The 23,162-nt window shown below is 36.7% G+C and overlaps 1 protein-coding gene across 8 annotated transcripts in view; it reads right to left on the bottom strand.

Annotated features, from left to right (window-relative positions):
• The window catches only part of DZIP3 (DAZ interacting zinc finger protein 3), a 128,633-nt gene that overhangs the window by 8,863 nt on the left and 96,608 nt on the right, over positions 1-23,162 (bottom strand). For 6 of the 8 annotated variants that reach the window (XM_061134259.1, XM_061134261.1, XM_061134263.1 and 3 more), the window contains 7 exons: positions 21,151-21,252; positions 14,688-14,813; positions 12,573-12,712; positions 11,048-11,168; positions 10,115-10,258; positions 9,934-10,029; positions 4,894-6,198 (listed from right to left, as the gene is read on the bottom strand). In XM_061134259.1, coding sequence (XP_060990242.1) covers positions 6,088-6,198; positions 9,934-10,029; positions 10,115-10,258; positions 11,048-11,168; positions 12,573-12,712; positions 14,688-14,813; positions 21,151-21,252 — 840 coding nt within the window. In that variant the 3' untranslated portion in view covers positions 4,894-6,087. Of the gene's footprint in view, positions 1-3,114; positions 3,194-4,158; positions 4,234-4,893; positions 6,199-9,933; positions 10,030-10,114; positions 10,259-11,047; positions 11,169-12,572; positions 12,713-14,687; positions 14,814-21,150; positions 21,253-23,162 lie in introns of those variants that run through there. The other 2 variants (XR_009691540.1, XR_009691539.1) reach the window with 2 other exon arrangements.

Below are 23,162 nucleotides of genomic sequence, written 5' to 3'. Positions count from 1 at the left end.
AGTGGCATCTCACTGTGATTTTATTTTGCATTTTCCTAATGACTAATGATATTGAACATCTTTTTGTATGTTCATTTTGCAATGAGTGTGTATCTGTTCTAATTTTGGGCCCATTTTTTATGGAATTGTTTATCTATTGCATTTTGAAAGTACTCTATATGTACTGGATGAATGTACTTTCTGTGATTTAAAAATATTTCTCAGTCTATGGCTTGTCTTTTTATTCTCTTAACAGAATCTTTTGAACTGTAGTTCTTTCAGATGAAGTCTGATTTATCTGTTTCTCCTTTTGCGGATTGCTCTTTTGGTGTTAAATATATTTAAGAATCCTTTGGCATTTAAGGACAAGGACACAAAAAATTCGTTCTATATTTTCTTCTGGGATTTTTACAGTTTAAAATATTTCATTGAGATCTATGGTATAATGCAAGGTGCAAGGTATGGGTCAAAGCTTATTTTTTTATTTGGATATTTAATTGTTCCACTACCATTTGTTGAAAGCACTAGCATTTTCCACTGAATTTCCTTTAAATTTTGGTCAAAATAAGTTGTCCATGTATGTAAAGATTTATTTCTGGTCTCTGTTCCCGTTGATGGATTTTTCTATTTTGACATACTATATTACCTCACTGTCTTGATTACTGTAACTGTGAAATTAGTGTAGAATTCCGGTAGTGAAACTTCTTCAGCTTTGTTCTTTGTATTGCCTATGTTAGGTCCTTAGAATTTCCAAATTAATTTTATAACCAGCTTGTAGATTTCTATGAAAAAAATTCTGTTGGGATTTTAACTGGGATTGTGTTGAATTTATAAATCAACTGGGGGAGAATTGAGACCTTGTATTGAGTGTTTCAATCCCTGAAGATGGTAGTTTTCTTCATATATTTATGTCGTCTGTGTACTAAAAAGATTTTACTTCTACCTTTCCAAGCTGAATGCCTTTCACTTTTTTTAAATTTCACTGGCTAGGACATTTAATACAATATTGAGTTGACACTGTGATAGCAGACATCCTTGCCTCACTACAGAACCCAGTGGGAAAGAATTTAGTCTTTCACCAGGGTTTTTAAAATGTCATGTTCTGCTTGACTTGCTCAGTAGTGCCTGACTCTATGCGGCCCCATGGGCTGTAGCCCACCAGGCTTCTCTGTCCATGCGGATTCTCCAGGCAAGAGAATTGCGGTGGGTTGCCATGCCTTCCTCCAGGGGATTTTCCCAACCCAGGGATTGAACCCAGGTCTCCCACATTGCAGGCAGATTCTTTACCGTCTGAGCCACCAGGGAAGCCCTAAATAAGGTTAGGTTCTTTATTTAAGATTAATCTTATTTCCTGAGGCGAGACTGTATGTGATATAAACTCACAACTAACTGCTTTTGCTGTATCCCATAGGTTTTAGATAACTGGGCTTTTTGTTGTCATTTGTTTCTAGGTATTTTTGATTTCCTCTTTGATTTCTTCAGTGACCCATGTGGTTTAATAACACATGATTCAGCCCACATGTTTGTGTTTTTATAGTTTTTTCTTGTAGTTGATTTCTAATCTCAGTCTTGTGATAAGAAAAGATGCTTGATATGATTTCAGTTTTCCTAAATTCACCAAGGCTCACGTTGTGGCCCAGTATGCTATTAGTTCCTGGAGAGTGTTCCATGTGCACTTGTGAATAATGTATATTCATTCGGCTGCTTTTGGATGGAATGCTCTATAAATATCAGTTAAGTCCATCTGGTCTAATGCATCTTTTAAGGTCTATGTTTCCTTACTCATTTTCTGTCTGAATGATCTGTCCATTGATGAAAATGGGGTGTTACAGTCACCCACTATCATTGTGTTACTATTGATTCCTCCTTCATGGCTTTTATCATTTGCCTTTTATATTGACGTGCTCCTATGTCGGATACATACATATTTATGGTTGTTATATCTTCTTCTTGGATTATTGATCCCTTGATCATTATATAGTGTCCTTCTTTGTCTCTTGTTAGTCTTTATCTTAAAGTCTGTTTTGTCTGATATGAGTACTGCTACTCCAGCTTTCTTCTGATTTCCATTTGCATGGAAACCTTTTACTCTCCCCTCACTTTCAGTCTGTATGTGTCCTTGGATTTGAAGTGGGTCTCTTGTAGACAGCATATATATAGGTCTTGTTTTTGTATCCATTCAGCCAATCTGTGTCTTTGGTTGAAATATTTGATCCATTTTTGTTTAAGGTAATTATCAATTGTATGTTCCTATTGCTATCTTATTGTTTTGGATTTGTTTTTTGTTTTTTTCATTTATTTTTATTAGTTGGAGGCTAATTACTTTACAATATTGTAGTGGTTTTTGTCATACATTGACATGAATCAGCCATGGATTTACACGTCTTCCCCATCCCGATCCCCCCTCCCACCTCCCTCTCCACCCGATTCCTCTGGGTCTTCCCAGTGCACCAGGCCCGAGCACTTGTCTCATGCATCCAACCTGGGCTGGTGATCTGTTTCACCATAGATAATATACATGTTTCAATGCTGTTCTCTTGAAACATCCCACCCTCACCTTCTCCCACAGAACTGGAGCCTATTATACAGAGTGAAGTAAGCCAGAAAGATAAAGACCATTACAGTTACTAACACATATATATGGAATTTAGAAAGATGGTAATGATAACCCTATATGCAAAACAGAAAAAGAGACACAGATGTACAGAACAGACTTTTGGATTTGTTTTTATATGTATTTTCTCTTCCCTTCCTGTTTTGTTCTCTTCTCTTGTGATCTGGTGATTATCTATAGTGTTGTGTTTGGACTGCTTTTTTGTTATCTATTGTATATTTTTGGTTTGCAGTTACTGTAAGGTTTTAATGTAGCAGGCTATATATATATATATATATACACACACACACACACATATATATATACACACACATATATATACACACACACACACACACACATATATATATATACACACACACACACACATAAAAGACTGTTTTAAGTTGATGGTCTTTAATTTTAAATGAATTTCCAATATCCTGCATTTGCACTGTCTTCTCATGACTGCTGCTTTTTATATCATATTTATGTGTGGATGGTTCCCTACCTGAGAGGCTGTGTGTGTGGATGGTTCTTACCTGAGAGGCTATGTGATAAGGGATTAAGGTATTCCAGGAGCATTTTATAAATGTAGAGGAGTTTTGCTAAATTTTCAATCTGGTAAAAAAAAAAAAATAACCATAAAATAAAATTAATCATCTGTACTAGGATACTGCTGAGAGTAAAGGGGAGCACTATTAATATGTCAAGACAATAGGCATTAATTGGAACCATCTCAAGCAAACCAAGACATCTGAGGGAAAACTCGAACTTTTCTTAGCATACTTATCACTATTATATATTTTTTATGTATTCAATACCATGTTCATAGCCCAAAATAATCAGATGTACCATTTGTTTCATTTTATTTTGAAGTGTATTATTTAAAATAATATTTGTGTATACAGTCAGTCCAGAACGAGAAGACTACTATGAAGAACTTAGAGAACACTCGCTAAGGCACAGAGATTTGCGTTCAAATCCCAGAACGCCACTTCACAGCTGTGGCCTCAGACACAGTATACCCTCTTAGTTGAGCCTCAGTTTCATCGTCTGCAAAATGAAAAGGATAGTATCCACTTTAAGTTATTAGTGGATCACACGAAGTAACATTTGATCAAGGAAGGTGTCCCATAAAAGCTGGAAAATGTTATTATACACATGGACAATGAATATAAAGGAAAATACTATAAGACGTATCTTGACAGCAGCTGCAGTGATGTGACATCACAGGAGGTGTACAGATTGTTTGTAAAGTAAACATTACTACTCATCTCGCTGAATTTCTGTGCAGTATGGTGTCCTGGGCCCTTCAGCAGCCACAGGCATGACAGCAATCATTGCTTATAATGGAATGACTGCTACAGTTGTCTTTATTGTTAAACCTCAAAAGGAAAAAAAATCCCATTACCTTTAGCATCTGCAGAGTTGGACATGACATTCAAGAGCATGTTCCTACTACATTCTCGCTATGTATCAGCTACCCTGTTAAGTTCTCTGGCCCCATCTTTGCAGCTAAGAACAGCAGGTCAGCACCAATGCAGCCTTGCAGCTTGAACTGATAGAGGAAACATGTGACTTACTGCATATCAGGACTCTCTCAGGTATTAGGACTGGCTCAGCCATTATTTAACTGCATGGTCTAGGGCAAGCTGTTCCTGTAGAATGAGGCAATAGACCAGGGGATCATTAAAGACCCTATAAACTCTGACATTCTATGATTCTAAGATATTCTTGATATTTTACAAGTATAGATGACTGACTTCTTGTATATTTTCCTATCCTTTCTCACAAGAGAAGATAAAATTTAAGAACAATTAAACAGAAAGAGATGTTTGAAAGAGATTTCACTTAGTTTTAGGATACAGTTACAATGATAAACACAAAATAATAGGCATTCAATTAAGAAACATTTATTCTTTCCCACATGAAAGTGTATATACAATTGTAAATATACACTAAAAAATGTTTTATAAGGTAATCTGCTATATGACCATGACCTTGAGGTGTTAGATGAGATAATTATTAAAGGTCCTGTAAGTTCTGAATTGTATAATTCTAAGACTTTTTTTGGCACTTAACAAGTCTAGATGACTGCCTTCACTTTGGGGTATTTTCTTTCACATTTTCCAGTCTATTCTTATTAGAGAAGAAAACAGCATACAATTTCAGAAATAGTAATTTTAAGTAGAGATTTAAAACAACTTCAAGATACATTTACAGTAAAATATACAGGTAAAATAGTTGCTGAGTCAGGAAACACTTATTCACAGAATGAATTTTGTTAATTTATGGAAAATAATATGAACAAAGTAACATTTCTCTTACCAGGTAACTGAATTCTTTTATTAATAATTTTGTAGCTAGAGACATGTACAACACAACATTTACACAGTACCAGTTTCAAAATAGATTTTTGACCTCTAAGAAGAGTTCTCAGTGACAAGCTTTAAATGTGCCACTTAGCTCAGTGGGTGTCAACTCTGTCATAAAAGACTACATACAAACAGGACACCACCCATGCATGAGAACGTGAAATTAGAAACTTTTTAAGGCTGAAAAAAAAACTCCTCCAAAGCATAAATGATTAAGGTCCAACGAGCATGTTTACAAATAAAGTTATTCAAATGAGCAAGTGACTTAATTTGCATACTAATTTTCTTACTGCTTCCTGATTTCTGATTTGGGGGGCTATTTATGGTGTGTCTACTGTGCAAGACATTGAGAACAGTAAGAATCATCAGGCATGGTCCCAGTGGTATGCTGGTAAATCTTTAATAACCAGCTCTTGGGGTGAAGGGGAAAAAAGTCCTTATCTATAGCATTCACCAATTTCTGTGCTGTAAAATACTCTCACTATACCAGATTTCAAGCTAAGAACAGTATGAATAACTGTTTCACAAAATTCCTGAAACTAGGAATCATCTCTCACAAACCAGTACAGTATATAAGCCAGCTCCAAGACATCAGTGGTTGGTTCTCACCCTCAAGTAGCTCATATCTATTCACAGGTACATATTTTAGAGAATAGGAAAGAATGGGGAAGATAGAGATAAAATATAAATAGCATATATTTCATAAGTAATTTTAAAAGTTAAAAGGAACACTAAAATCTGAGGAATTTTCTTACTCTTGTTTACATTTAGTTCAGGAAATTAAAGTAGCATATTCAGGAGAAAGTAAAGGATGAGAAGAATAAGGAAAAGAGAAGACATTCTAAGATACATGTTAACAGTAATCACGTTTAAGTTGGAAGAAAATATTTACTAAAATAAGGGCAAATCTAATGTAACTTTCAAAATTTTACCTCTTTAAACTGTTTCAGTTCAGTTCAGTCCTGAAGATTTGTCCTCTCCTCTTTGGCTGCAGCTTTGATGAGATCAACTAGCTTATTTTGAATAATACTGAAGAACATACTACTTCATATCTCTCACACTATCTGCTCAAATAAATGGAAAACTAAATTCTGGAGTCTGAAAATTGAACTTCCTTTGCATAGTCACCCTGCTGAATCAGATCTTGGGCAAGTGCTGGCTTGGGTGACCTGGAAATTCTTCTGGTAGCAAAACGTGGAGTCTGCAGGTTGGGCATGTCCGCTGTTGCATCAACCAAGGTCTAATGCACTAAGAAGCAAAAAGATTCATGTCAGTCACTCAGATTTAGCCTAGCAGAGGTTTTTATTTAGCCTACATAGATCTATACATCAGGATTGCCAACCAATATGTCTTCTGATAGATCTTAGAGCCTTATTTGGTGGATTGCCATGAAAACTGGAGAAGGAAATGGCAACCCACTCCAGTATTCTTGCCTGGAAAATCCCATGGATGGAGGAGTCTGGTAGGCTATCGTCCTTGGGGTCGCAAAGAGTCGGACACGACCGAGCGACTTCACTTTCACTTTCTTTCATGAAAACTGCTGCAGTCAAGGCACTTTATCCATGGTTTGCTGAGCACCATAGTTGGTAACGGGACAACACCTTTCGGCCAGCTTATTCTAATAAGTTCCTTTCTCCAGCCCCAATCTTCAGATAGACTAGCACTTCTTCCTAACAAGGAGATTGAGGAAACCTGCTATATTTTTTTCTATTTATTATCTATTATTCTATTTGATAATCTGGAAAAAGTCATATCATATCTAAATATATAAATGTCACAAATATGTTGTATCAAGTACTTATGGTGTTTGAAGTTAAAATCTTTAGATAATGGGTATACTTTTAAGATTGCCTTTCTTTGGTGATAATGGTAGTACTCTTTGGCTATGAACTATCTATTAAGTTATTTGCTTGAATACTGACTCTCCAAAAACAAATCATTTTACCTGAATGAATAATGGAGAGCCTAGCCAGATGAGAGAGTATTAAGAGTATGAAGAATAGGCAGTAGACATGAAGCCCATTAACTCTGTCCCTAGAGAGCAACCTAAATAAATTACTTTAATGAATTACTACCTAAATGAATTACTTGCTTTCTATTCAATGAGCAGTGGCAAAGAATAAAATAAGTTTGTGAAACATTTATTTTCTACATAGATCTTCAGGAAAATCAGACTGGATATGGAACAACAAACTGGTTCCAAATAGGAAAAGGAGTACATCAAGACTGTATATTGTCACCCTGCCTATTTAACTTATATACAGAGTACATCATAAGAAACGCTGGGCTGGATGAAGCACAAGCTGGAATCAAGATTGCTGGGAGAAATATCAATAACCTCAGATATGCAGATGACACCACTCTTATGGCAGACAGTGAAGAGCAACTAAAGAGCCTCTTGATGAAAGTGAAAGAGGAGGGTGAAAAAGTGGGCTTAAAGCTCAACATTCAGAAAACTAAGATCAAGGCATCTGGCCCCATCACTTCATGGCAAATAGATGGGGAAACAGTGAAAGACTTTATTTTTTTGGCTCCAAAATCATTGCAGATGGTGACTGCAGCCATGAAATTAAAAGACGCTTATTCCTTAGAAGGAAAGTTATGACCAACCTAGACAGCATATTAAGAAGCAGAGACATTACTTTGCCAACAAAGGTCCGTATAGTCAAGGCTACGGTTTTTCCAGTGGTCATGTATGGATGTGAGAGTTGGAGTGTAAAGAAAGCTGAGTGCCGGAGAATTGATGCTTTTGAACTGTGGTGTTGAAGACTCTTGAGAGTCCCTTGGACTGCAGGGAGATCCAACCAGTCCATCCTGAAGGAGATCAGTCCTGGGTGTTCATTGGAAGGACTGATGTTGAAGCTGAAACTCCAACACTTTGGAGTTTCACATCAGGTGGTGAAGAGCTGACTCATTGGAAAAGACCCTGATGCTGGGAAAGACTGAAGGCGGGAGGAGAAGGGGACAACAGAGGAAGAGATGGCTGGATGGCATCACCGACTCGATGGACATGAGTTTGGGTAAACTCAGGGAGTTGGTGATGGACAGGGAGGCCTGGTGTGCTGCAGTCCATGGGTTTGCAAAGAGTCAGACACGACTGAGCAACTGAACTGAAGTATCTATCTGGAGATCATTTAGGATTAGTCACTCTGTGCATCTCTCTTAACAGAGCAGATGCAAAGTATAGCTCTGTACCCGGCGTCACACTGTCTTTGAAATGGTGTTTTACAGATATGGCTTGAATACGGTGGCTATTGTTCACTTCCCTGAGCGGCCCTTCTTGTGTGAGATCACCTCTCCTGTGCCATGCTGCGCTCCCACAACAGAGGACTCGGGTCATAGACTGTGTATCAACAGCACTTGCACAGCAACATCAGAAGTTAATCTATGCTGCTAATCTATAAATGCCAGGAATTAACAAAAGATGTACCAGCCTCACATTTTCCTAACATCAAAAGGAAACTATCCACGAGATGAAAAGACAACACTCAGAATGGGAGAAAATATTTCCAAGTGAAGCAACTGACAAGGGGTTAATCTGCACAATGTACAAACAGCTCATATAGCTCAATATAAAAATAAAGCAGCGCAATCAAAAAATGTGTGGAAGATTTAAATAGACGCTTCTCCAAAGAAGATACGCAGATGGCCAAGAGGCACATGAAAAGATGCTCAACATCACTAATTATCACAGAAATGCAAATCAAAACTACAATGATGTATCTATCACCTCACACCACTAGGAACAGTCATCATCAAAAAAACTACAAACAATAAATGCTGGAGAGGGTGTGGAGAAACGGGAACCCTCTTGCACTATTCGTGGGAATAAAAACTAATATAGTCACTATGGAGAATAGCATGGCGATTTCTTAAAAATACTAGGAAAAAAAACTACTATATGTCCCAGCAGTTCCATTCCTGGCATATACCTGGAGAAAACCATAATTTCAAAAGATACATGCACCCGAATGCTTATTGCAGCACCATTTACAATAGCCAAGACATGGACGCAACCTCGATGCCCCATCAACAGAGGAATGGATAAAGATGTGGTACATGCATACAGTGGGATATTTCTCAGCCACAGAAAGGAATGAAACTGCGCTATCTGCAGAGACAGGGATGGACCCAGAGACTGTCACACAAATCAAGGGAGTCAGAAAGAGAAAAACAAGTATCGTCTATTAATGCATATATGTGGAATCTAGAAAAACGGTACATATGAGTCTATTTGCAAAGCAGAGATAGAGACACGGACATAGAGAACAAACGTATGGACCCCAAGGTGGGAGGCAGGGTGGGCGGAGCTGGGAGAGTGGGGGTGAAATACACACATTACCATGTATGAAACAGATAACTAATGAGGACCTACTGTACGGCCCAGGGAACTCTACTCAATGCTCTGTGGTGACCTAAACGGGAAGGGAATCCAAAAAAGAGGAGATGTATGTATAGCTGATTCAAAGACGTACAGCAGAAATTAGCATAACATTGTAAAGCAACTATACTTCAATAAAAATTAACAACAAAACAAAAAACTCAAGCCTTAGCATCTTCAAAAGCAAATACAGAAGCCTGGACAGACTGTTAAGGTAATTCTTATGTGTTGTAACAGTACTTGGCCATCATTAGGTGTTAACAAAGAACACTATTTATAACAAGTCAAGGTGAATTGTCACTTTGCTAAACTGTCAACTGTCATGTCAATCAACATTCCTTCCATTTCTGTTCATCAAAGGAAATGCCACTCTGCCCATTAAATTTCATCACGGTCCCCTTCTCCTGGTAGGTATATCAAGACCTGAGAAAACAATGCAATCCATGGCTAGGTATGGGGAAACACATCGACTCTATCCACTACGTGAATATCCAGTGAAATTCATGACACAGTGGATGATCATACGTGTATATGATTTCAAGAAATGTAGCATGAATTTCACCTAATTGATTAATGGCAAAATATTAAACAGATAAGTTTACCTGAGCATGGAATTTATGTGCACAAGGCAAAACTGACAGGTTATCTGGAGAGAGATTCTCATGACAGACCACACAAGGCTCTTCTTCCTCATCATCCTAGGGAAAACATACATAAGGTTAAATTCAGCTCGTTCTCTCTCCTAAATGTAAATGTATTTAGAATCAACAGTCTCAGTCTCACCAAATGACTGGCTCCTTCCTGTGTCACTGAGCCTTGTGAACCAAGGGACCTTGGGGTTGGTTCTGAGGGCTGGGCAGCGTTAGCCTGTGGTGCAGTATGGCTCGGTGAAACACGATTACCATTTGGTGCTGATCTTCCTTGACTCTGAAAATAACAATATCATACTTATTATTTTTTTAGAATTGCATAAGACAGGAAGAACTGACAGACTACCATAGAATAGGCTACAGTGGAATTTAGCAAAAGGGGAAATCAACCTTGAATATTCATTGGAAGGACTGATGCTGAAGCTGAGGATCTAATACTTTGGCCACCTGATGTAAAGAGCTAACTTACTGGAAAAACTCCTGTTGCTGGTAAAGATTGAGGGCAGGAGAAGGGGGTGCACAGAGGATGAGATGGTTGGATGGCATCACCGATTCAATGGACAAGAGTTTGAGCAAACTCTGGGAGATAGTGAAGGACAGGGAAGCCTGGTGTGCTGCAGTCCATGGGGTCACAAAGAGTCGGACACAATTGAGCGACTGAACAACAACAAAAAGGTTAATAATCAGGTTCAGGAGAAATCTTGAAGCAGTTACTGGCAATATTACTTATAGATTAAGAACCAGGTAAAAACAAAAGTAACTCTAGGTGCTCTTTTAATTAAAATAAGTCTTTGCAGAAAATTAGGAAAAAAAGTCTCCTTTTTGAAATATTCAAAATAACCTAAATTTCAAAAGGCTCAGTTTTATTCTAGAATGATCAGGTGGTGTTTCCAACGCCATTTGTCAAGTTTAATTGTTTAATGTTAATATATGATTTAATATGATTATAATTGATTTCCTGATCATGTTATGGAGATAATTAGTACAGCTAACTAAAGATAAGGGTCAGGAGATACAGTTGTACGTTTTGTTTTCTGTTGTTTAGTTGCTTTTCTTTTTTTTTTACCTGAGATCTCTTGGGGTCAATAAATTGGGAAATCTTGTGAACAATTTCATCAAATGTCAGTCCAGATAAGGATTTCCCATGAGTATCCTTCAATTTCCGTACGAAATCTGTAAGCTCCTTTCTGGAAAAGATCAAGGAAAGAGTAGTGGTCATTTTCCTACTGCCTTGAAGATGTGCCCTCCAAAGGAGATATAAAATCCTATCGTAGGATAATATCCACCATACAGACGTGACCCTTTGGATCTCTGATCTAAAAACGTGATCATGGGTCCATCTGCATTTATCTTAAACCAGAATGAAAATTCCTACTAATGTGCTCATTAAGGATACTTAATGTGCTCATGATTGATAAAGTTTAGCATTTATTTTCTTTCCCCCAATGAGATTTTAACTGTTTATGTGAAAATGAAGTTTGCTATCTAAATACTTATTTATGTTCTGATCCTCTTTATGTTGTACTTCTCAATGTTCTCTTACTCGAGAGAGACTAAAATACTTCTTTACAATTATGTTACTATCAGTCTCTATCATTGTGCTATCAATTCTACTTTTATAAAATTCATAAACAGAAAATAAAGATTTAACAGAAAAGGAAAGCAAAGACAAAGACTAAAAGACACATTATGTGATAAAGAAACCTAGGAGTATTTTAATCAACATGCTATTTTTCAGTTCCCATGGCCCACTGACCCAAAGTCTGCATACACATTTAGGTAGGACAGGGTAGGAAGATAAAATATTTTTCTCAAATGAAATGTCATGTCACCAGCCTTATAAAACTATCTTTGATTTACTATTTATTTTCTATAAACATTTTTTACCACAACTATATTAAAATTCTATTTTAATTTTCTATTCACCATTATGTTTACAAAACCATAATATAACCATGAAACATAATAGTATATACTGTTAAATAAAAGCATTGGTCTTCAAATGAAAATGCTGGTGAAAACTAGAATTATTCATTTGATACAAGATTAAAGATACTTCATTTCTGGAGGAATAGAACTAAATAGTTTTCTGCGAAAGTCAGGACTGTGAAAAGCACAGTAAAATAATGATTTCTTGCATTTAACTGTGTTCCTTAACAAAGAAACCATAAGAACTCTCAATAAATTAAGGAAATCTGATTATGTTTGCGCTTATATGGCATACAATTAACTTAAAATTCACTTTGGAAATAGGTTATTAAGATAATTATTGTAGCTAGTGGCATTAAAACTGGACAGGTTTATAACTAGTTGTACTTTCATTAAACAAGCAAACCTAAATTCAAAAGTTCATTCCCTCGTGACTTAAAACTAATAATTTTCATGGAGAGGTTTAGCATTTATACTGAAAACTATCCCTTCTTAATGAATGTCATTTTCCTTACCAAGGTGATGGTTAGGAAATACCTATACCTTCTGTGTGTTGGGAGGGGGGTGGGTGGGTATTGTCTCTCTGAAATGTTTCATTGCATAATTATGGCTATGGAAACTGTAGTACGGTCTGTTCACAGCACTGAGAGAGACCACGCTACCTGGTCTGCTGTGGAAAGGCAGTTTTCAGCCTCTCCGTAACCTTCTCCCAATCCATCACGAGGGGGTCACGTCCTAGACTTGCACTGGGGGGCACAGCTTCTCCCACAGGAGCTGGCAGTGTCCAGGCTATCCTATTCATCTGTAAGAAGCACAGTCATGTCATCAGCTTCAGTTACGGGGAAGCAGAGTTCCACGTCAACATGACATCTCCACGCCTCAGGAAATGGGTACAATAAAGAGGGATACTGACATGCATGCTCCCTGTTTACAAGTTTTTTTCCTTAACCAGCACAACAGTATTTCTAATTATTTATATATGTTTACCTTTATTTTTAAAATGGCACATACTAGTCTCAGTAATTACAAACATAAACAGAAATACAGTGTGTATTTCTGATAGCAACCTAGTTTGGTAATAGGGGAATAAGTAAATAAACTGTAGCATATCTAATCAAGTCCTTAAAAATATATCTATATGTCTGAGCATAAGAGATATCCATAATATATGTAATTTTTAAAAAGTCTATGGCACAGCTTTATGGTAGAACTCATATTAAAATATTTTTCAAATGTGTATGCATAGAAAAAGGACTGTAAGACATAAAATAACCCATAAACTGATTATTTTCTAGGATTCAACAACAGGGTAGTTTTGCTTTCTACTGTATATATTATATATTTTGTATATACTATGTGTATTATATTTTTCTAATTATAAAAGTAATTAATAAAATTACTAATAATAAATAATAAGATAAAATTATTCATCATAAAAAGCAAATAATAAAGTTTACTTTTCAAACAACTAAGATGAGAATACTGCTGAAATATCTGCCAATGTCCCAAACGTCACACAGGTGGTATATGGAAGCTGAGTGACCACTCAGAGCCCTGAATCATCAGACAAAAACGTCCCCGTATTTTATGAGAGCTCTTTCCTAGAACCATTAAGTTTCTAATTAATTGATACCAATGTGTGAATATTGTTAAGTGCTTTATCTGGTTATTAGGATAATTATAAACAAAGTATCTTCTATCTAAGATTACAGATTATTTTAAAATGTATGGTTACTACTTATGAAAAATTAGCAACTACTAACAGCCACTGAAATTACTCATACAAAGTCTAGTAAGTCAGAGAAAGAGCAGAATATCCCCAGAAATCTGAGTTTGCCTCAGTGTCCAAGCTTTTTCAGAGGAATCAGAAACTAATCCTATTAGAAGGCTGAGGTACTTTAAAATTTTACAGATCCTCATAGAATGTTGCAGGAGCAAAACACTTCAGCAACACTGTAATACCAAGGTGATTAAAAAAAATGTGTTGCTTAGTAAACATGTTAAAGCTTAGATACATATTTGCTTGTAGAGAGGCCTCTATACAAGTAAGTAAATCTATTTGACTATACATTTCAAAGGGAGTCTGTCAGCAATATACTGGTACAGAATAAACCTCAATTCACTAGAATGCAGTTATGACAAACTCAAGATTAGAGAATTTTTCATTAATTATCTTAAACATCAATCTTCTGTGAGGTTTTTTAATAAAAAGTATACCTTGACCAAGATTACAACTAATAATCCTAATCATTTTAAACTTCTCTCCTGCTTCTTCAGGTTCTGATAAAGCTTATCTGGCTCTTTGTAACTAGGAGAATTTGTAACTTTGCAGTATAACATGTTTCAGGGTGGTACTATTTATATTACCTGTTTATAGATAAACACTGTCCTACAATACACACATATGTATCTATGTATAAAAACTTTTTCTTTTGTTTTGTGGCATAATGTGACTTGGCTTCTTTGCTTTTCAACCTACCCAACAACCATGCTAAATATAAACTATCTCTTAAAATTATCAATCAATAGTAGAATCAATAGTAGAATTATCAATCAATAGTAGAATTCTCTACTATAATATCAGATTTATCTTTGTATCTAAAAACTAAACTACTATTACTTAATGAAATAGTTAATATACGTAATGCACTTAACACAGTGCCTCATGGACATATTCATTCAATTATCATCATTATTTACTTTATTAAACAAATCAACAAAGAGAAGACATTCATTCTGGGAGTCCACTGTGACAAAGGACTAAGAGAGTTTTGTACCAAGGGAGATCTAGATTGACCAGTTGCAGAGACGATTCCAGAACAAACGGCAGGCATTTGAGGAACAGTGAGTATGGGTCTAAAGAAAGATTCTTTCACAATGGGTCTTCCCAAGAACTGCTGCATCTAAAATAGAAAAGATAGAAAATAAAAACAAACCCCCCATATGATTATGTAGTCAATAATATAAACTCATAGAGCAATGAATTTTGCGGGGGGGGGAGGAAAACTGATTTGAATCTAGATACAAAGTATATTAGAAACAGTGCTGTTATAACACTAGTTAAATATATAAATATCTGAAAAAAGCAGGGAGCAGTAAAATACACTAAAGAGCACAGAGAGAAGAGAACTCAGTTCTAGTCCTACTTTCTTCCCATCTCGCTGGGTGGCCTTGGATACCAAGTTATTAACCCATAAAACAAGAGCTGAGGTTAGAGGATCTGAAAGTTCTCTGCCAAATGGAATAACGCAAAGGACTGTACAAAGCAGTTCCTCGGTGAGTACTCTCCACACTGATAAATACTGACACTCAGAAATTCACTAAAGAATCAGTCGTCTACAGAAAATGCTACTTTTGCTATTATGTACTGAAAGGACCTTTTACCACCTGGTGGAGTTCTGAACTTATGTTTAGTTTCAAGGATACTAGAAAGCTAAAACGGGGTGGGCCAGGGGGATAAACCCTCCTACAGTGACTCGTGGACATGCCTGTGGGTGATACCGAGCTTCCCAGGGATTCGTAGAAAGCTAGCCCTTCTTAGCACTGACCAATGGGATGGCTACCTGATTACCTGGACTACAAAAGAGGACACGTTTATGGGACATCTACTGTGTGCCAGGTCTAGCACTGGCACAAAGTAGAAGTTCACCTATTTGTTGAATTTAAAAAATGAACATCAGTATCGCTCTTAAGTAACGAGACTGAAACCAGAAAGGTGACAATTAATGGGGAACCTTATAATGGAGACAAGAATGACATTTGATTCCTAACATCACTAAACGAGAGACACTGTGTCTTCTAATGTGCATATACTTCATCACCTATAAGGTACTCTTGCTAAAAATACTGAACCTGATTCTAATTTAACCCTCTAGACCTACGATCAGTTGATAGGAAATAGCAGAACATGTATAATGACATTATAAGGATGTAATCAGTTACATCAATAATACAGGAAATTAGTTTTTCAACAAATAAATGACATGAATAAGAGAGAGGGTGTTGGGTAGCTGTTACAATTTTAAGAAAAATAATCAGCCAAATGAAATTATAAACCTTGTTTGGATTGTTTTTTTTTAAAATAAGGGTTTTTATTTTTTTTTTAATTTATTTTTATTATTATTATTTTTTTTTTCCAGTGGGTTTTGTCATACATTGATATGAATCAGCCATGGATTTACATGTATTCCCAATCCCGATCCCCCCTCCCACCTCCCTCTCCACCCGATTCCTCTGGGTCTTCCCAGTGCACCAGGCCGGAGCACTTGTCTCATGCATCCCACCTGGGCTGGTGATCTGTTTCACCATAGATAGTATACATGCTGTTCTTTTGAAATATCCCACCCTCACATTCTCCCACAAAGTTCAAAAGTCTGTTCTGTATTTCTGTGTCTCTTTTTCTGTTTTGCATATAGGGTTATCGTTATCACCTTTCTAAATTCCATATATATGTGTCAGTATGCTGTAATGTTCTTTATCTTTCTGGCTTACTTCACTCTGTATAATGGGCTCCAGCTTCATCCATCTCATTAGGACTGGTTCAAATGAATTCTTTTTAATGGCTGAGTAATATTCCATGGTGTATATGTACCACAGCTTCCTTATCCATTCATCTGCTGATGGGCATCTAGGTTGCTTCCATGTCCTGGCTATTATAAACAGTGCTGCGATGAACATTGGGGTGCACGTGTCTCTTTCAGATCTGGTTTCCTCAGTGTGTATGCCCAGAAGTGGGATTGCTGGGTCATATGGCAGTTCTATTTCCAGTTTTTTAAGAAATCTCCACACTGTTTTCCATAGCGGCTGTACTAGTTTGCATTCCCACCAACAGTGTAAGAGGGTTCCCTTTTCTCCACACCCTCTCCAGCATTTATTGCTTGTAGACTTTTGGATAGCAGCCATCCTGACTGGCGTGTAATGGTACCTCATTGTGGTTTTGATTTGCATTTCTCTAATAATGAGTGATGTTGAGCATCTTTTCATGTGTTTGTTAGCCATCTGTATGTCTTCTTTGGAGAAATGTCTGTTCAGTTCTTTGGCCCATTTTTTGATTGGGTCATTTATTTTTCTGGAATTGAGCTGCAGGAGTTGCTTCTATATTTGAGATTAATCCTTTGTCTGTTTCTTTATTTGCTATTATTTTCTCCCAATCTGAGGGCTGTCTTTTCACCTTACTTATAGTTTCCTTTGTAGTGCAAAAGCTTTTAAGTTTCATTAGGTCCCATTTGTTTAGTTTTGCTTTTATTTCCAATATTCTGGGAGGTGGGTCATAGAGGATCTTGCTGTGATTTATGTCGGAGAGTGTTTTGCCTATGTTCTCCTCTAGGAGTTTTATAGTTTCTGGTCTTACGTTTAGATCTTTAATCCATTTTGAGTTTATTTTTGTGTATGGTGTTAGAAAGTGTTCTAGTTTCATTCTTTTACAAGTGGTTGACCAGTTTTCCCAGCACCACTTGTTAAAGAGGTTGTCTTTTTTCCATTGTATATCCTTGCCTCCTTTGTCAAAGATAAGGTGTCCATAGGTTCGTGGATTTATCTCTGGGCTTTCTATTCTGTTCCATTGATCTATATTTCTGTCTTTGTGCCAGTACCATACTGTCTTGATGACTGTGGCTTTGTAGTAGAGTCTGAAGTCAGGCAGGTTGATTCCTCCAGTTCCATTCTTCTTTCTCAAGATTACTTTGGCTATTCGAGGTTTTTTGTATTTCCATACAAATTGTGAAATTCTTTGGTCTAGTTCTGTGAAAAATACCGTTGGTAGCTTGATAGGGATTGCATTGAATCTATAGACTGCTTTGGGTAGAATAGCCATTTTGACAATATTGATTCTTCCAATCCATGAACACGGTATGTTTCTCCATCTGTTTGTGTCCTCTTTGATTTCTTTCATCAGTGTTTTATAGTTTTCTATGTATAGGTCCTTTGTTTCTTTAGGTAGATATACTCCTAAGTATTTTATTCTTTTTGTTGCAATGGTGAATGGTATTGTTTCCTTAATTTCTCTTTCTGTTTTTTCATTGTTAGTATATAAGAATGCAAGGGATTTCTGTGTGTTAATTTTATATCCTGCAACTTTACTATATTCATTGATTAGCTCTAGTAATTTTCTGGTAGAGTCTTTAGGGTTTTCCATGTAGAGGATCATGTCATCTGCAAACAGTGAGAGTTTTACTTCTTCTTTTCCTATCTGGATTCCTTTTACTTCTTTTTCTGCTCTGATTGCTGTGGCCAGAACTTCCAACACTATGTTGAATAGTAGTGGTGAGAGTGGGCACCCTTGTCTTGTTCCTGATTTCAGGGGAAATGCCTTCAATTTTTCACCATTGAGGGTGATGCTTGCTGTGGGTTTGTCATATATAGCTTTTATTATGTTGAGGTATGTCCCTTCTATTCCTGCTTTTTGGAGAGTTTTAATCATAAATGAGTGTTGAATTTTGTCAAAGGCTTTCTCTGCATCTACTGAGATAATCATACGGTTTTTATCTTTCAATTTGTTAATGTGGTGTATTACATTGATTGATTTGCAGATATTAAAGAATCCTTGCATTCCTGGGATAAAGCCCACTTGGTCATGGTGTATGATTTTTTTAATATGTTGTTGGATTCTGTTTGCTAGAAATTTGTTAAGGATTTTTGCATCTATGTTCATCAGTGATATTGGCCTGTAGTTTTCTTTTTTTGTGGCATCTTTGTCTGGTTTTGGAATTAGTGTGATGGTGTGCACTGTGGTCAGAAAAGATGACTGGAATGATTTCAATTTTTTTGAATTTTCCAAGACCAGATTTATGGCCCAGGATGTGATCTATTCTGGAGAATGTTCCGTGTGCACTTGAGAAAAAGGTGAAGTTGATTGTTTTGGGGTGAAATGTCCTATAGATATCAATTAGGAAAATAAGGGTTTTTAAAGTAATGGTAATTATAACCAAATTGGAAGTATTGTTAACCTAGTTAAGAAAAAGACATTTTTGAAACAATTGGGGAAATATGAATTGTAATATCAGATATAAAAATTATAATTTTCTTAGAATGGTGGTGTGATTATAGCCAATAAGAGTAAGAGTCTTCATCTTTTAGGAATGCATACTAAAGTATAAATGGATGAGATTATATGATATATAGGGTTTACTTTAAAATGTTCCAGTGGGGAGGAAGAAGGAAATAACATGAAACAAGATTAATAAAATGTTGATTATGATGTTGAAGATGGCTCTTGGGTTCACAGAGGTTCATCATTCTATTTTTATGTATGTTTCAATATATTTGTAATATAAAGTTCTTAAATAACAAATGGTGGTTCTGAATCAGTGGTCCTGCTCTTTTTGAGGACAACAATTACCTAATATTACTTTGAGAATTAAACAGCCAGGGTATAAAAATCAAAATATAATGAAACTCATAAAAATATTGGGTTAAACTGGGAAGAGTACCCATTATTCCAGACTTCTCAGGTTAGACCACAATATTTATTTAAAGCCTGGTGATCATTCTTTACAATACTAGAATTTCAGAGAGATAGTGATCTGTCTCTCTGTTAGTTAGTGATCAGATCATCCAGGACAATTTCTTGATTTGTCAATAGGAACACCGAAGTTTGGGACAGCTGAGTTTCCCCAAACTAACACAGTTCTTCACAGTTAGGGCTTGAACCCAGACCGCTACTGTATTCCCACTGTACAATACCGTCTCAGCTTATACCGAAAGAATGGTCACATCTCTAGCATCTGTGCTTTCACACTATTCCGCTAATGCTCAGTGGTCCCTAGTGCCTGCATTTTAACACAACAGTCAGCTCTGACCAAGCACAGCAGTGACTCTTGTTAGAAAGCACAAAAGATACACATGTACCTCTTAAATGTTTGCAAAGGATGCTTATGGATTTTTACTAAGCCTAACTGCCAGTGGGTTTTTGCCCTTGACTAAATCTGGAAAGCCACATCAGACATAAGCAAGTCTCTGAAAGGATGAGAGGATGTAGAGGTCAAGGTCAGATAATGTTTGTCAGTCATGGTGTCACATATAGCTGTCATAGATAGTTAATGCCAGTCTGATTCCAGAAAACTCCAAAGAACAATTCTGTATCTAGCTTCCAAGTCTCTGGAGCCATTTTATGTTTAGTCATGGGAGAGTTTAACTACTACCTACAGGCAGCAGTTTGAATACAGGCAGAAGGCAACAGGGTTTCTAGAAATCCTACTATGTTACTTCCCATAGAACTAAAGGGAATCTGGGATTTGTCATCTATGCAACACATCCCTTACCAGAAGAATTGGCAAGGAAGTTGTTCAAAGCCTAGAATAAAAAAGGTCTTTTGGAGAGCTGTGAGTTTACTGGGCTGAGGCACCATGCTTCACTTGTTTCACTTTTCCCCCCACTATGTCTCCCAGAAGGCTAACATAAATAGTATGGCATAGAGATTAGTTGGTCTGATGAAGACCCGTTTATCCCTAGCCAGTCAGGGAAGGGACCTAAATGAAAGCTGTCTTTGATGTTAAAAGGTAAGAATAGAAGATAAAAGTTCAGGAAACAAAGTCTGAAGTGGAAGTGGAGGAGTGAAGTCCAGCCTGATAGGATATTATGCTGAGAGGGTTCAGTAGTCTAGTGGTAATTTGAGGGCATTTGGGAATTCTGAGCATTCATCAGTTTTCTCCCACCATGTAAATGTGGTTGACAGGATGAATGAGCATACATACCTCTTTAGATATCAAACGCATTACTAAAATCCAATGATACAACCTACCTCTTGGCCTCAGCCGAGCCAACAAACTAGTCATAGCATCTGTAGACGATACAACAGGAATGGGTGTACTTACAAGAGACAGGCACATGTGCCCTGTCCACTTGGAAGACACATGAACGTATGCTTATTCAGTGTTGTACAGTTCTCACCATTTTATCAAGATGAGGATGGCGACTATTCAAAATCGTATGCAACTGATTCTTGAACAACACAGGTCTGAGCTGTGTGGGTCCACTTATCTGCCTATTTTTTTCAACAAATATAGTCCTTGTATTTTCATTTTATAGATCTTTAAATGCGGAGAAAGTGTACATTTGATTCATGGAATCAAAAAACTAGGGTTTGAGTCTTGATTCTATCCAAACTGTTTCAGCTTTCTGCTCTTGGGTAGTCATTTACCAAATTCATTGTTTTCGAGTAGAGCAGTACCCAGATTCCTGACTGCATGGGGGGCTGGCACCCCCCAACCCTTGTGTTGTTCAAGAGTCAACTGTGTTTCTTACCAGTGTCTCAGGACTGGGAGGCGGTGGAGGAAGCTGGATTGGAGGCAGTGTGCTCAAGGCAAAGCCTTGCTTCACCTTGCTGATTTGCTCATTGTATTGTGTCTAACAGAAGAAGAGAGACAATATTTCACAGCAAAATCAACTTCAAAGGAATAGCATATGGAAATACTTTATATAGTTTTGAATAGCACAACACAGGTTAGTGATTCCCAATCTAGTATGCCAGAAATACTATAAAAATAATTTTTGACATAAAACAACTCTATACACCACTCTCCATAAATGTAAATACTAATAGTTGTGCCTTTAATAGTGTCTATTGAGTGACAAGGTACAATGACACATAATTCACAGATCTCTGTGATAATTCCTCAGTGTTTCCATAATTTTTAGCCCCCAAATGGTAATCACTGATTAAAGTAAACAATGTCTAAAGATCAAGAAGATGTAAATAATACACTAGCTGATCAATATGGGGAAAAAGTATTGTAACAGCTTAACTACTTGTAAATGTTCATTTTAGAAATGGAGAGGAAGGTTTAGAAAAAACTTATTAAATGTCCACATTTTTTTATCTTAAAAGTTATACCTTTAGTTTTCTCTAGTTCCTCACATAGCTTTGTTTTTTGCCTCTTGGATTTTGCCAAAAGTAAGACTCCCAACCTTGAAGTTTAAAAATGTACTTTCTAGATTATTGGCATTGTCCCCATTTTGCTTTCCATATTACTTTGTAAACAACCCACAAGAGTGGAAAGAAAAAGTCTTAAAACATTTAGAAACTTTCATATACAGGACATGCTCTTAGAAGAAAACAATGATAGAGAACAAAGGGCAGATCTTTTGAGTACAAAACTTTTAATAAACCCAGTAAAAGTGCTAAGCATCACTAAAAGCTGAGGATGAAAGAATCCAGGAAAGAAACAGGGAAGCTCACCAAGGACAAAGCCAGACAAGTAGACAGTGCTTTGAGGCAATTCTTTATAACCAAATGTCATTGTTTTCCTGGCAGTATTGTGGAATCACAAAACAATCAACATAATATATCAACTTTAAGATATAAATGTGAAATTATTCTAAAAACAAATGAATAAACTAATAAATATTCAGTGGTTTACCTCTTCACAGATTACCTTTAGCACAGTTCTAATTCTATTACATGAATAACTAAGAATTTATTACTTTGCATTAGGGAGTAATTATTACTACATAAAAAGTTTAACATTAAAAACTAATACCGGTATTCTTGGCCTTCCTTTTAATTCTATAAACACATAATTACTCAGATAAAGTTAAAACATTCACTTATGATTGGAGCACAGTTAGCTTTGGAATTCTAGGAAAATTAAGTGTGAGGCCCAATTTTGGCTTGTACCATTTACTAAACCAAGAACCTGAAAGAAGACATGTTAGAGTTAGGATGAGATCTACAACCAACTACATGGAAGTAATCAAACCTCAAAAAGGGATACTTTAATAACTGCAATGAAAAAACATGTTTTCCTTAAATTTCTGTTGTCATTCAGTCATGTCCAACTCTTTGTGATCCCACGGACTGCAGCATGCCAGGCTCCTCTGTCCTTCATAATCTCCCAGAGTTTGCTCAAACTCACGTCCATTGAGTCGGTGATGCCATCCAACCATCTCATCCTCTGTCATCCCCTTCACCCCCTGCCCTCAATCTTTCCCAGCATCAGGGTCTTTTCCAATGAGTAGACTCTTCAAAACAGGTGGCCAAAATATTAGAACTTCAGCTTCAGCATCAGTCTTTCCAATGAACATTCAGGGTTGATTTCCTTTAGAATTGACTGATTTGCTCTCCTTGATGTCCAAGTGACTCTCAAGAGTCTTCTCCAGCAGCACAGTTAGAAAGCATCAATTCTTCAGTGCTTAGCCTTCTTTACGGCCCAGCTCTCACATCCGTACAAGGCTACTGGAAAAATCATAACTTTGACTATATGGACCTTTGTTAGCAAAGTGATGTCTCTGCTTTTTAATAAACTGTCCAGGGCTTC

Source organism: Dama dama, chromosome 31 (genome assembly GCF_033118175.1).
Source record: "Dama dama isolate Ldn47 chromosome 31, ASM3311817v1, whole genome shotgun sequence".
Classification (NCBI taxonomy): Eukaryota; Metazoa; Chordata; class Mammalia; order Artiodactyla; family Cervidae; genus Dama; species Dama dama.
Note: the sequence above shows the minus strand (reverse complement) of the source record. Positions and strands in the feature narration are given on the sequence as shown.